General features: G+C 40.7%; 1 protein-coding gene across 2 annotated transcripts in view; it reads right to left on the bottom strand.

Annotated features, from left to right (window-relative positions):
* PGPEP1 (pyroglutamyl-peptidase I) overlaps positions 1 to 9,286 on the bottom strand; it is a 37,922-nt gene extending 28,636 nt beyond the window's left edge. Inside the window, exons 1-3 of one of the 2 annotated variants that reach the window (XM_083350123.1) lie at positions 9,229 to 9,283; positions 5,158 to 5,208; positions 3,605 to 3,657 (exon numbers count right to left, since the gene is read on the bottom strand). In XM_083350123.1, coding sequence (XP_083206249.1) covers positions 3,605 to 3,657; positions 5,158 to 5,208; positions 9,229 to 9,262 — 138 coding nt within the window. In that variant the 5' untranslated portion in view covers positions 9,263 to 9,283. Of the gene's footprint in view, positions 1 to 3,604; positions 3,658 to 5,157; positions 5,209 to 9,228 lie in introns of both variants that reach the window. The other variant, XM_083350124.1, reaches the window with a different exon arrangement.
* Between the last annotated feature and the right edge of the window lie 3,309 nt (positions 9,287 to 12,595).

Genomic DNA, 12,595 nt, shown 5'->3' with positions numbered 1-12,595 from the left:
ACGCTCAGAATTCACCAGGAAATAAATGTGTGTTGGGAAAGAGGGACAACAGAGGACATTTCCAGAAAGGAACTAGGCAAGAGAGTTGGAAGGGACCTTGGAGGTCTTCTAGTCCAACCCCGGAAACCCTGTATCATTTCAGACTAACGACTGTGCAATCTCTTACCATAAAGACGTCTAGAGCACCAACACTGCACGTGAAATCTAGTAATGGGATCTTAGCTAGAGAAACCCTGAGTTGGTTAACTTCAAGGTAAGGTCAGCATCGGGCTACAGTAAGTATTCACGCATGGCTTAGACTGGCAGCATTAACAGATATCTTCTAGAATAAATCAGGGGTCCTCAAACTTGGCCACTTTAAGACTTGTGGACCTGGCTGGGGAATTCTGGGAGCTGAAGTCTACAAGTCTTAAAGTGGCCAAGTTTGAGGACCCCTGTTCTAGACTATATATGTATTTCCAGGACATTAGATGCCTAAACAATTAAGACAGCACGTATCTACTGTATGGTACCTTCAAAGTACAGATAGTCCTCAACTTACAATAGTTCATTATGTGACCATTAGAAGTTACAGCTGCACTGAAAAAAGTGACTTATGACAATTTTTCACACTTATGACCGTTGCAGCATCCTGATAACACCATGATTTACATTCGGATGCTTGACAACGGACTCATCCTTATGACCATTGCAGTGCCCCGGGGTCACAGGATCCCTTTTTGCAACCTTCTGACAAGCAAAATCAACGGGGAAACCAGATTCCCTTCAACAGCCGTGTTACTAATTTAAGAACTGCAGTGATCCAACTTGACACATGTGGTGGGAAAAGTCGTAAAATGGTACAAAGCTCACTTAATAAATTTCTCACTTAACAACATAAATTGTGGGGTCAACTGGGGTCGTAAGCTGAGGACTACCTGTACTTCACAGCTCCGATATTAGCATTCTGTTTACTGGGCTGTTCTTTAATTGAAGGGCATGGATGTGGTCACTGAGCTCAGGCAGAATTTTCAATGATAGGTCATTGCAAAACTGTGTTCCTCCACCCACCCCAAATTGTTAAGCTGCTGTTCAATCAAAGTCACGCTGATGTACCCCAGCCTTCCCGCAGTGCAACCCCTGGGGGAAGCTGCTTGCTCAACAGATCCTTGTAACCCTGACCATATAACATCATTCGGTTTCACATCAGTGGCACTGTCAACCTTACAGAAAAACTCTTACCAGCTGTTAACGGCTGGCTGTGCCAGATGATCAAATGTAGCCAGCTGAGTAGCCAGCAGAAGAACTTTGAGCCTTACCCCCTCCACATCCCCACCACACACACAATCAGGAGCACAAATCAACTTCACTACAATCAACAGGTGTCTGGCAGAGGTGGATGTTACACAGTTGTGTAACAAGAGACAAAGACGACCTCCTATTCATGCCTGGAGTTGGTCAGTTTCATCTTCACTGATTTGAAAGAACATTCATTCATCTTTGCCTACTCCTTAGCCTCTGCAAACATTCCGCCATCATTTTTTTTTCGCAAGTAAAAACTAGGGAGGGGGGACAACATCACAAAAACTGCTTTAATGATGACAGCATGCTAAGGGAAGGGTTTACAAGAGGTGGAAGATGAAAGGGTAAACAACAGGGATTTATTTTTTTTTAAAAAAGGCAGATGCTTCTTGGAAGCCCAAAAAGCAGGGAATGATGACCACAGTTCTGCCTTGCTACGTTCCCCAAAGCAGAATGCCTATGGAGATTCTCAGTCATCCAGGTCATGGTTGTCCCAAAAGTACTTTTTCAAAAGACAACTGGACTTTTTTTTCCTTTTCTTGAAGATGTTTCAGTTCTTATTGAAGAAGCAGCTTCTTGGGTGAGAAGCGAAACGTCTTCACAGAAAAAACAAAAGTCCAGTTGCCTTTTGAAAAAGCACTTTTGGGTCCCCAAAGCAGGTAATCTGCCCCTAATCTACCTGGATTCTTCAGGCACCCAAAAAGAGAAGAAGTCCAATACAGTTGCTATCAGTCCAGAGTGCAGGACCCAGAATCATGAATTTAAGACACAGCGAGGCCGATTCCATTTCAGTATTGGTTTTTTTAAAAAAAAATTCCCTACAGTATAGGCAGTCTGACAATTAAATCAACTACCCAGAGATCTAATAGATAAACTCTTCCCTGGATATATTCAAGCCGAAAAGTCATTTATTCGGAAGGCTTTTATATGGGTCCTTCCAACCCAATGTTTCTAAGGAAGTTCCATTAAGTTTAGACTAAACTAAGTTTATTGGTTTATACACATTGCACAGGAAAAAAATGGGTGGAACTTCAATTGCACCACTGTGGCTGCTGTCTTGATTTATTTTTGACATCAGGTGGACACTGCTGAATCAAGGATAGGTATTATTCCTGTTTTGAACAATCATTCACAGATTAAAGTGTTAAGGCTCCCCACACTGGTGGGTTGTTAAGTCAGTGGTCTCATCCTGTACTACCGGTATTGAGTTCCACAACTTAGTTCCCCCTGTGAAAAACATGAGGAGGAGAAAGCCAAAGACCTTTCTTGATCATTGTTACCCTACAAATCTCACAACCGACAGCAGTCTGTCTGCTAGTAATTTTCATGCTTTGCTTACTCTGAAAATGATTTTGAAGACGCATTTTGGAACTTACTGAAACAGTGCGTCTCTTGCCGTTCATTAATGCAGCCCCACTTTTTTCATGCTCACATGGAAACCTTAAAAAAGTGGGGCTGCTTTCACAAACAGTCCAAAAAAAGATACACTCTTCCAAGAAGACTTCCAAATTATTTTGCAAAAAGTGCACAATCCTGGTAATTTTCTTCATTGTGGCCTTTATTCAGTCTCACCTCACGTGGCAAAGTCATTCCCGTTTTCCTAGACCTTTTGAAATTGGAACAGTAAACATTTAAAAGGAAAATGTACAAAAATTGGATATAAAACATTTCCCAGCTGAATGGATGTCAGTGGTTATTTCTTTGCCCTTTGTTAATTATTTCAGGGGTTTTAAACAACACAGGACTGACCCTAACTTAGCAGAGACATTCCTTCATACTCACATGGTGGTGTGCCTTTTCCAAAATGCTACCAACAAATATGATCTAAACAGGAAATGCTGATTTAACCCTTTGGAATCACTGGCTCATTAAAGTGTTGTAGCCGATGAGTTTTAGTTAATAATTCGGTTAGGATTATTTAACTGAAAGAATCTTAACTTCTGATAAGAATCTTCATCTATGCAGATAATCATTACACAGAACAGAAAACATTCCTCTTTTGCCTAGAAATCATTACAGTATTACTCTCTAGAGAAGTCAGTAAGTTCCTGACAAACTCCAAACGGTGAAGTCAAGATGACAGGCCAGAAGGAGGCAAGGACAAAGCACTACAATAACTCTGTCATTAAAACTGAAGGGATCCAGCCACCACTAATCAAATTTGACTTTAAGGCTAGCTTTATGTTTTAAAAAACAAAAAGTCAAGAAGGATCACTTCCTTGGAATCCAACTTAAATCACTTTTGGTTTTTTTTTTTTTTGGAGAAATGGTTATTAAAAAGTAATGCTATTGTGACTGAAGCATTTGAAAATATGTCTTTTACCTGAACTGCGATCCAGCTGGCGTTGACAGAATACTCCCCAAATGGACCGAACCCTGAAATCATAAAAAAAAGGATTATCATAGCTCATGTAGTTCTTTCTCACCAGGACTGCTTCTCTCTTCCTACTTCTCAACTACCCTTTAAAAGAGGTTAAAAAAGGTAAAGGCACCTAATGAACTTTCTGTAAGGATTTGAAGATTAGTTTCCTGCATCTTTGTCACCACCTGAAATTCTCACTGTTTGAGTTCACCTACTATACTAGTGCAAGGGATTTTTAATTTTCGTTTGGCTTATCTTATACAAACGTGGTCACTAAATTCACACACACAATTGAATTTTATTATAATTAAGCAAATCACAGCTTACAATGATAGGTGAACTAGGTGGGACATGCATAGGGTTCCTTGAACCCATGACTTCCTCTAAAAATACCCATTTTAAAAGTTTGGGGGGAAAAAAATAGATCTTTTCTCCGTTACTCTGACTGTTCAAAATGTGATTGATAGCAAGTTAGTTAGAACCAGCAACAGAGATTTGCCAATAATGTGATGGAATTCAGATTACACACGTGCACATACACAGAGAGAGGCTTATTTATTAGCCCAATTAATTTTACAGGCAGATGTCTTCTCCTGATTAATCAATTTAGCCAGAAGACCAAATTTACATGATCTGTGCTCTCCTTATAAACCTACTCACTCACACCCAAGTGTGATCCCGGGCACGCTTGCTGTACTTAGAAAATAATGGATACTTTGTTCAATGAAACTTAAGACAAGACACATAGGTCTAACTATCTTGGGAATTTCTGCAAATAAGGAAATATATATACTAACGGCCTAAGCATCAAGGCTTGACACTTTTAAGTGGGTTAGGATTTTACATAGCAAGGAGAACAAAGTGATTTCTCTCTAATTTTTTAAAAAAGGAGATCTACTACACAGACAGTATAGATTTAGCCCAAACAAATCAATAAGTTTGAGGGGGTCCTTGATGCTCTCTGTACTTGGTAGTTTTCTTGCAAACGTTTCATTACCCAAACTAGGTAATATACCATCAGTGCTCTTTTCAACCTTGAACTACAATATTCTCCGTAATTAAATCAACAGTTTGCTGTGATCTCAAACAGCTCCTTATGCAGCACATCATGGTTCAGAGTCGCCTGATATGGAATAAAAAAATATTTTTGAATGTTTATTACATTTTTTCCCCCAAAGATCCAAACTAGTTTTTATTTCCTTCCACAATCTGAAGAATCCATTACCGTACTTAAGAAAACAACATTGTGGTTCTTTAAAATCAAATATACAGCACTGTTTTATATTGTACTTCTTTATATTGTACATCTTCAGGAGGAAGAGCAATATGAAATTAAAAGGAATGTATTGTCCTCAAAATAACTTTTCACATCAACATAAATGTATCTTGATATTGTGCTAGATCAGTTCCCATTCTGCACACTCCTATGCTTACTCAGAAGTAAATACACTAATCTCCATGGGATTTTACTCCAAAGAACTGCACATGTATCATGGGTGAATTTTCTTGCTTACATTTGTTGCCTTCCCATATTTCTTGCTTTGGTCTCCCCACTGTTCTTCCGCCTTGGACAGTGAGATGGGTGACATATAAATTTAATAAATAAAATATAAATATAATAAGTTTAAACACACTCCCAGCCCGAGATTGACAGCATTTACAAGAGGTCAGTCTATTTCTGCTTCAAAGCTTTTCAAACTATGTAAAACTGAGGCACAGGGTGATAAGGTTTCTATTGCACTAAGCCATAATTTGGTTTGTCATCATAGTTTATAAGACAGGGCTTATGTTTTAGCTAATTCAATAAACAATGGTTAGTAAACACTGCATATAAACTCAGTTTATATCTCTAGGGTGCACTTCTATATTCACTATTTCTAATTTCCCAGAGAATTGGTTGCTCAGCAGTTTGTCAAAGAAAACAAAATCTTTCCTTAAATCTATCTGGTGTGAAGTCTTCCGTATCTGGTTTTACACACTAAGCACTTTCTGGGAAAAGCAGATTTCCAAAAGAATATACAGTATCTGAAACTCAAAGGAAGAATGGCATGCTTTTTTTAATGAATAACTTTGTTAACTAGCAAGCCATAACTGGTATTTGTAGATGTTCTACCCCAAGTAAAGGTAAAAATGTTCGAGACAGGTGAGATGTCACTTTTTTTTCCCCAATCAGGTAGTCCTCAACTTACAACCATTCGTTTTGTCACTGTTCGAAGTTACACCGCACTGAAAAAAGTGACTTAGGATCAGTTTTCAAACTTACGACTGTTGTTGCATCCCCATGGTCATGGGATGAAAATTCTGGCGCTTGGCAACTGGCAGGTATTTATGACAGATACCACTGACCCAGAGCCATGTGATGGCCATTTGTCATCTTCCCAGACAGCTTCTGACAAGCAGAGTCAAGGGGGAAGCCAGATTTACTGAACAATTGCAGCGATCCACTTTATCAACTGTGACAAAAGGTTGTAAAATGGGACACAATTCACTTAAATGCCTTGCTTAGCAACAGTAATTTTGGTAGCAATTGTGGTTGTAAGTTGAGGATTACCTGTATTATGCTTGAATGGCTGCCCCATTGCTCCTAGAGCAGCAGGTGGAAGAATCAAGGAAAAAATAGCTTACTGGAAAATAATACACAGCATTCAAAAATGCTTAAATATTAAAAAAAAAGCTTTTCCTAACATTACCACAAAAGACTCTTGATTGCCTACAGCAGCATTTTTATCCATCATAGCCGAACAGGTATAAGTATTCAAGCAAGACACAAAGCCTTATTTCCAAATAGTTGTTTGTATCATTATAAACTGTTATACATAAACACAAAAAAATTAGGAAGTCCTTCATGTCCCAATGATATATGGAAACTACCATGTATAATTCCAGAAGCAATCGATCTGGACTGTATCATTTTAGAGTAAAGAGATACCAAAGTATTAAAAAGAAGATTTCTAAGATTAGATTACAAGACAAAAGACTTATTTAGAGTAGAAGGGCTGCACATACTATACTGCAATGTGGTTTGAATCATTTTGGCTGTGTTGTGTGAACTCAGTCGCTGCGTTTTGTAAAGCACTATTTATGACTCAACATGTGGTGTAAATTAAACCTATTGTGGCTCATTGATTATAGCATGGTTAAACTAATTCCATTTAGCGCAACATGTGAACTCAGTCAGACTTATTATTTGACCCAGTCACATCTGTCAACATATGCCAATCCCTCAAAGACATTCTCCAAAAGGCAGTATTTTGCCAGCATGCCCACTATATATAGTTCTCCGTATTCTTTGTTGTCAGGAAGAAAAAAAGGTTTTCGTCAAGGTTTCTGTGCCTGATTGTACTCACCAGAGATACTAGGTACATCTGTTTAAAACCAAAGTTTTTAATTCTGTAAAAATCAATACTCTTTTTGAAAATATAGTTGTAAAAGCTAAGTGTAATTCCAGGGAACTGAACACTCTACAGGTGCCGGCTACATAGCCAAGGCGCCAAGAAATGAAGAGAAGCACCCCCCCTTGCTCCACCCCCACCCCCAGGCAGAAGGCTCCTTTGTGCTCCCTTCTTTCTTGCTTAACCAAGGTTGTTGCTATCAGATAAGAATTCAATAGAGTATTTTGGAATCCCTTTGGGCACCCTCTCACTAGAAGCAGCCAAGGCTAATTAGCAGGAAACCAGCTGCTCCCTGCTGCCAGATTTTTATGGGATTATCTTGATCCTGAAAGGAGCTACACGGACACGCACATGTTATTCAGGGCACTTGGCATGAGTTGGTGCATCGGAGCATGCCAATCACATAGGTACCCGTCAGACTATTTGAAGATTTTATCCTGACACGGGTCTGAAATATGGGTCTAAAAAAAAGCTGTTTTGTATTCTATATTCCACAGGTGTGTGGATACCTCATGCCACAGAGCATGAACTGCAGCTTGCCAGAAACCTCCCATTTCGGTCTCTGCAAGGGGACATCATTGCCTGCACCCTTGCCAAGAGTTCACTGGACTCTTTCAGCTCCAATTAAGGCCTTAACAGTAAATCCCAAGGGCGCCTCCCTACTGCCACAACTCCAGCCACTGATGGGGCAAGGCAGGTGGAGCTGCGTCCATCAGTCCACCGCCCCCCCCCTCAAAAGACTGTTCTCATGCAGCCTCACCACTAACAGCAACCCCCTTTTGTGCCCCGCACCGCAAGCCTTTCAGAGATGGGCCTCTCCTTCCCGCAACTTCATGTTGCCCCTCCTCTCCAGCCCAACTTGCTGTTTCAAATAACCACTGCAGGGCTGAGGGAGCTTCAAGCAGTTACTTTTCCTTTGAAAGCAATTCTACTATAACCAGGGTGTGGTTTGGTGGGACTACACTGATTTAGGAGCTCAGGACCGGGAGAGAATCATCACACAGGCGGGGGAGGGGGGAATGTGACTTCAAGACCTCTTGAATGACTTCAGATTTACCAGCTGCCATCAGACTGTCTTTTGGAAACAGAAGGAAGGTACCCAACAGCAGGGAGGGGTAGAAGGGGAGGGGGGAAAAAAGCTCTCACACACAACCTCTATGCAGATCCCACAAGACAAATGTCCTCATGGGGAGCACTATACTTCACATTTCATGGCACTTTTCCCAGGAGGACAATCAGATGTTTCCCCCTTAAAATGGGGAAAGTGGGGAAAAAAAACCCAGTATCTACCATATTATTAACAAGTAGCACCACCTTGGAATGGTGGCAACACCACACTTTCTATATCAGAATAACCCCTAACCTACTGCTAAACAAGTCACACCCGAGGTTGTGCAGTGAGACTCACCGAAAGATCCTCACACATCTATGTGTATCCGACACAGAGAGAATTGCTTCTCCTCCTCCTCCTCTCCCTTCACCAAACACTGCTAAGGAGCCTCCTTGCTCATCCACCCCCAAACCCTCATTTCTGATAAACTCAAGTTTCTGTAGAAAGATGAAGCATTATGAATAAGTATAAACAAACATGACAAAAAGCTTCCCACTAGTTGGCAACAGCCTGTGGGGGCATTATTACAAGAGGCGAGTTAGCAAGGCTAAGGAAAATTTAAAGAGAATAAAAGATTTACGGGAGAGACAGACACTGAGAGGAACACGGGGAGCAAGTCATGGGTTGAGTACACTCACAGATAAATCAAACAGACCGTTTTTAAAGAGGATTGCATTACTCCATCCAGTTGATCCGGAATATCAATACCCTGGAGAACGCAACATTCAGGAGGCAAAGGGAAAAGACATACTTCACGTGGAGTTTTTGTTTTTTTAAAAAAAAACCCACAGGACGACCCACTCTGTTATATGCTTAAAAGAGAAACTTTATTGAAGGAAGAGGAACAAATTACTCGATGGGGCTTATTTTACATTATACATCTAACCCTAACCAGCAAAAGGAATGTCAGGCTTTAATGTTCGTGCTGGGACCAAAAGAAAAGAGGAACTATTTTGGGGGGTTACTTAATGCGGGGGGGAAGACGAAGCTCAACCCTCAAACCTTCCTCTTCCCTCCCCATTTGGAATGGTCCCACTCCTCTCAGCCCCCCCCTTCCTGTTGTCCTCTCCCTCCGCCCTTACCAGTCACCACTACGGGCCGCCGGGTCTTCTCCATTGCTTTGCTTCCCTCGCTCTCTTCTACCCGACCAACTTAAGGCGACTGACTGGAGGAGTGAGCAGCAATCCCGCCCCACTCAGGGCCTAGACCCCGCCCATTGGAGGAGATCGCGTGACCACACCCAAGCCCCACCTACTCGCAGCAGAAAGAGGCGGAGGCACGGCGCAGGGGGGAAAAAAAACAATAGAGGAAGAATGTTTGCAAGGCTAGAGCGGCGCACCATATTTATCTTTGCTTTTTAATAGTGCAGTCACAAAGCTCGTTCTTTCCCAATCTCCTTCAGTACAGAAGGACAGCAGAGGTTCTGCTCCATCAGCACATCGTCCATGCTAAACTGCACTGATTAATGGCCATGACTTCCATACCAAAGTCCCCTGGGAGTTGTAGTTCTTTCCCATTAATCCTATTAACCTTTGGTCTAATACCATTTTTATTTCTGTAGTGGTATTGTTGCTATTATCGTTCTATGCTGCATTTCTTTCAAAGATGCCTTGACAAAATAATTATATGGAAATGCCTTACCCAGGATTATCAGATCTAGGCTTCAAAAATCCAGCTGAATAGCATATTGTTCTTGGTTGTCTTTTTACAGCCAAGATCTATTAGGTAGTGCGTGGGACGTGGTGGCTCAGTGGGTTAGGACGCTGAGCTTGTCGATCAGAAGGTCGGCAGTTTGGCGGGCGAATCCCGAGTGCCGCGTAACAGAGTGAGTGCCTGTTACTCCCAGCTTCTGCCAACCTAGCAGTTTGAAAGCACGTAAAAAATGCAAGTAGAAAAATAGGGACCACTACGGTGGGAAGGTAACAGTGTTCCGTGTGCCTTTGGCGTCTAGTCATGCCAGCCACATGACCATGGAGACGTCCTCGGACAAGCACTGGCTCTTTGGCTTTGAAACGGAGATGAGCACCGGCCCCTAGAGTCAGAAACGACTGGCATGTGTGGGGGACCTTACCTTTATGTATACTGTATGTGTATATATGTAGACCTTTTGCACACAAAGTATATGCTGTATTACTCAGCTAACCTAGGAGAAATCAAAGTTTATCACAGTTGTCTGTACTTTATCTTAGCTACAGTACTTGAAATAAGCAGCTGAGTCAGCTAAACTATGTAATGAAACCCAGCCAATATCATAGCAAGAACAAAGGTTGCATTCCTGTTACTATTAGTGTATGGTCTGAAAAAGATTTTAAAGCAAACAATTACCAGATACCATTGACCTCCTTGACTATTTTTCCCAGGAAAAACTGCCGGATGTTTAATCTTTTACAGTATGTACCCTTTACCTCTGGCAAAGATCTTCTCAGGTGTTTGTGCTGAGTGTAAAATGTGTTTATTTCCAAACTTTAATTTAGGAGCTCAAGACAGTAAGGTATACTTAACAATCCCTCTTAGAACAACAAACCTGCCTAATAGATTATGCTGAGATAAACCAATGGGGCCCTTTCACCCAGAGCAAGTGAAAGTGCACTAGGATCCAGGTCTTCTTACATTGCAACATACAGAATATTTATCATACTGTATTCCTTGTTCTTGTCAAGAAACATTAACTTAATGTAGTAAAGATAATACAACTTTTTGCAAACATCCTCATATGTCTTAATTCAGGTTTGTAAAGATCTGCAATTTCTAAACAGAGCTACAGAACTTGTTTTCTTTATTAAAATACCTGTTTTTAACATTTTAAGCTACCCATTGTGAAGTAATTTACCACCAGACACTGAGATTCAGCTCACACAAAACAGTAAGCCATGTGTATGATTGGCTTTTAGTTTTTTGAAGTTGACTGAGATGGGATATAATTGTACTCTGGTGTTACACAGAAAAAAAGTGCTCTTAAATTTACATGAAAGCGCCTTTCAATTGAATGGGTTATGTCCGTGTCTTTGAGTTAGTTTTGACTCCTGTTGACTGCTTGGACTAGCCTTGGTAACTAACTTTGGCAATATATTTGGTTTGCTATTGCTTTTTTTTTCTGAGAGTGACTGGCCCCAAATTTACAAATGGCTTTCTGCTTAAAGTGAATCTACAGCAATGTTATTCAACCTTGGCAACTTTAAGGTGTAGGGACTTCAACTCCCAGAATTCCTCAAATCAACATGCTGACTGAGAAATTCTGGGAGTTGAAGTCCACACATCTTAAAAGTTACCAAGGTTGAAAAAAACATTGTCTAGTGCAGGGGTCTTAAACTTGGCCCTTTTATGACTTTTGGACTTCAATTCCCAGAATTCCTCAGCCAGCCATGTGTGTGCCCTTGTGCTTGTGCTTTAACCATTTTACACCAAAATGGCTCTTGGTTGAATGTTACTATATAGTAAAAAAAACCCTATAATGTAGTTGAGAGGAGAATCAGTTACCAAGACAAAGAGTGTTTCACTAAAGTCTCTTCACTAATTCTTTTTTCAAGCAACAGCTGAACAGCCATCTGTCAAGGATTCTTCCCTTTGGATTCCTGCAATGAATTCAGGGTTACCCTGAGTCACCCTTTTCATTTCTATGATTCTATGAATAAACCAAAGTTGACTGGCTTTTGCATCATCATTGGCATCCTTCAGTCTCGAGAGACTATGGTATCGTGCTCTGGAAAGAGGTCCTAAAGCAGCATCTGGTGTGGATAAAAAGGCCAATTCGAGAGTGGCAGTCCCTTCCACACTGAGGGCAGATACAATCTGGCTTTTACAACTGTCTAAATATATATAAATCTAATATATACTTTTCCATTACATTTTTTGGAGTCTGACATTCTTCTTTTCATGGCATTAGACTGGATAATCCAACAGTCTTTAAATAGGGGGTTTGATGCATACATGGAGAATATCATAAAGAGCATTAATGATGAGAATTATATGCACGTATTAAGAGATAAAGTTCGATTACGAAGACATCAACCAACATAAAATGCGAGATCTCTGATCCAAAGGAGCACAATGCATCATTTTTGTTATAGCTTCCTTTTGGGATAAATTCTCACAATTTTAGTTTTCAATATTGTAAACATCATTTCTGCTAAATTGCTATATTTTATAATGCTAGACTATTTATGTTGAATGACATCATAGCAAACCTGCAATTATTTTCCCTTGTCATAGGTTACAAAGCTCAGAAGTATTGACCTATTCGATTCTTACAAAATAATGCTATAAATCCTATAATGTATAGAATTACATCAAAATATTTTATATGCACATATGCGACCCTATCTGGACCGAGATGCCCTACGCACAGTCACTCATGCGCTCGTGACCTCCCGTTTAGACCACTGCAACGCTCTCTACATGGGGCTGCCCTTGAGGACCACTCGGAGGCTTCAGCTGGTGCAGAATGCGGCC

Source organism: Vipera ursinii, assembly GCF_947247035.1.
Source record: "Vipera ursinii genome assembly, chromosome: 1".
Classification (NCBI taxonomy): Eukaryota; Metazoa; Chordata; class Lepidosauria; order Squamata; family Viperidae; genus Vipera; species Vipera ursinii.
This window is presented reverse-complemented; position numbering and strand designations above follow the sequence as displayed.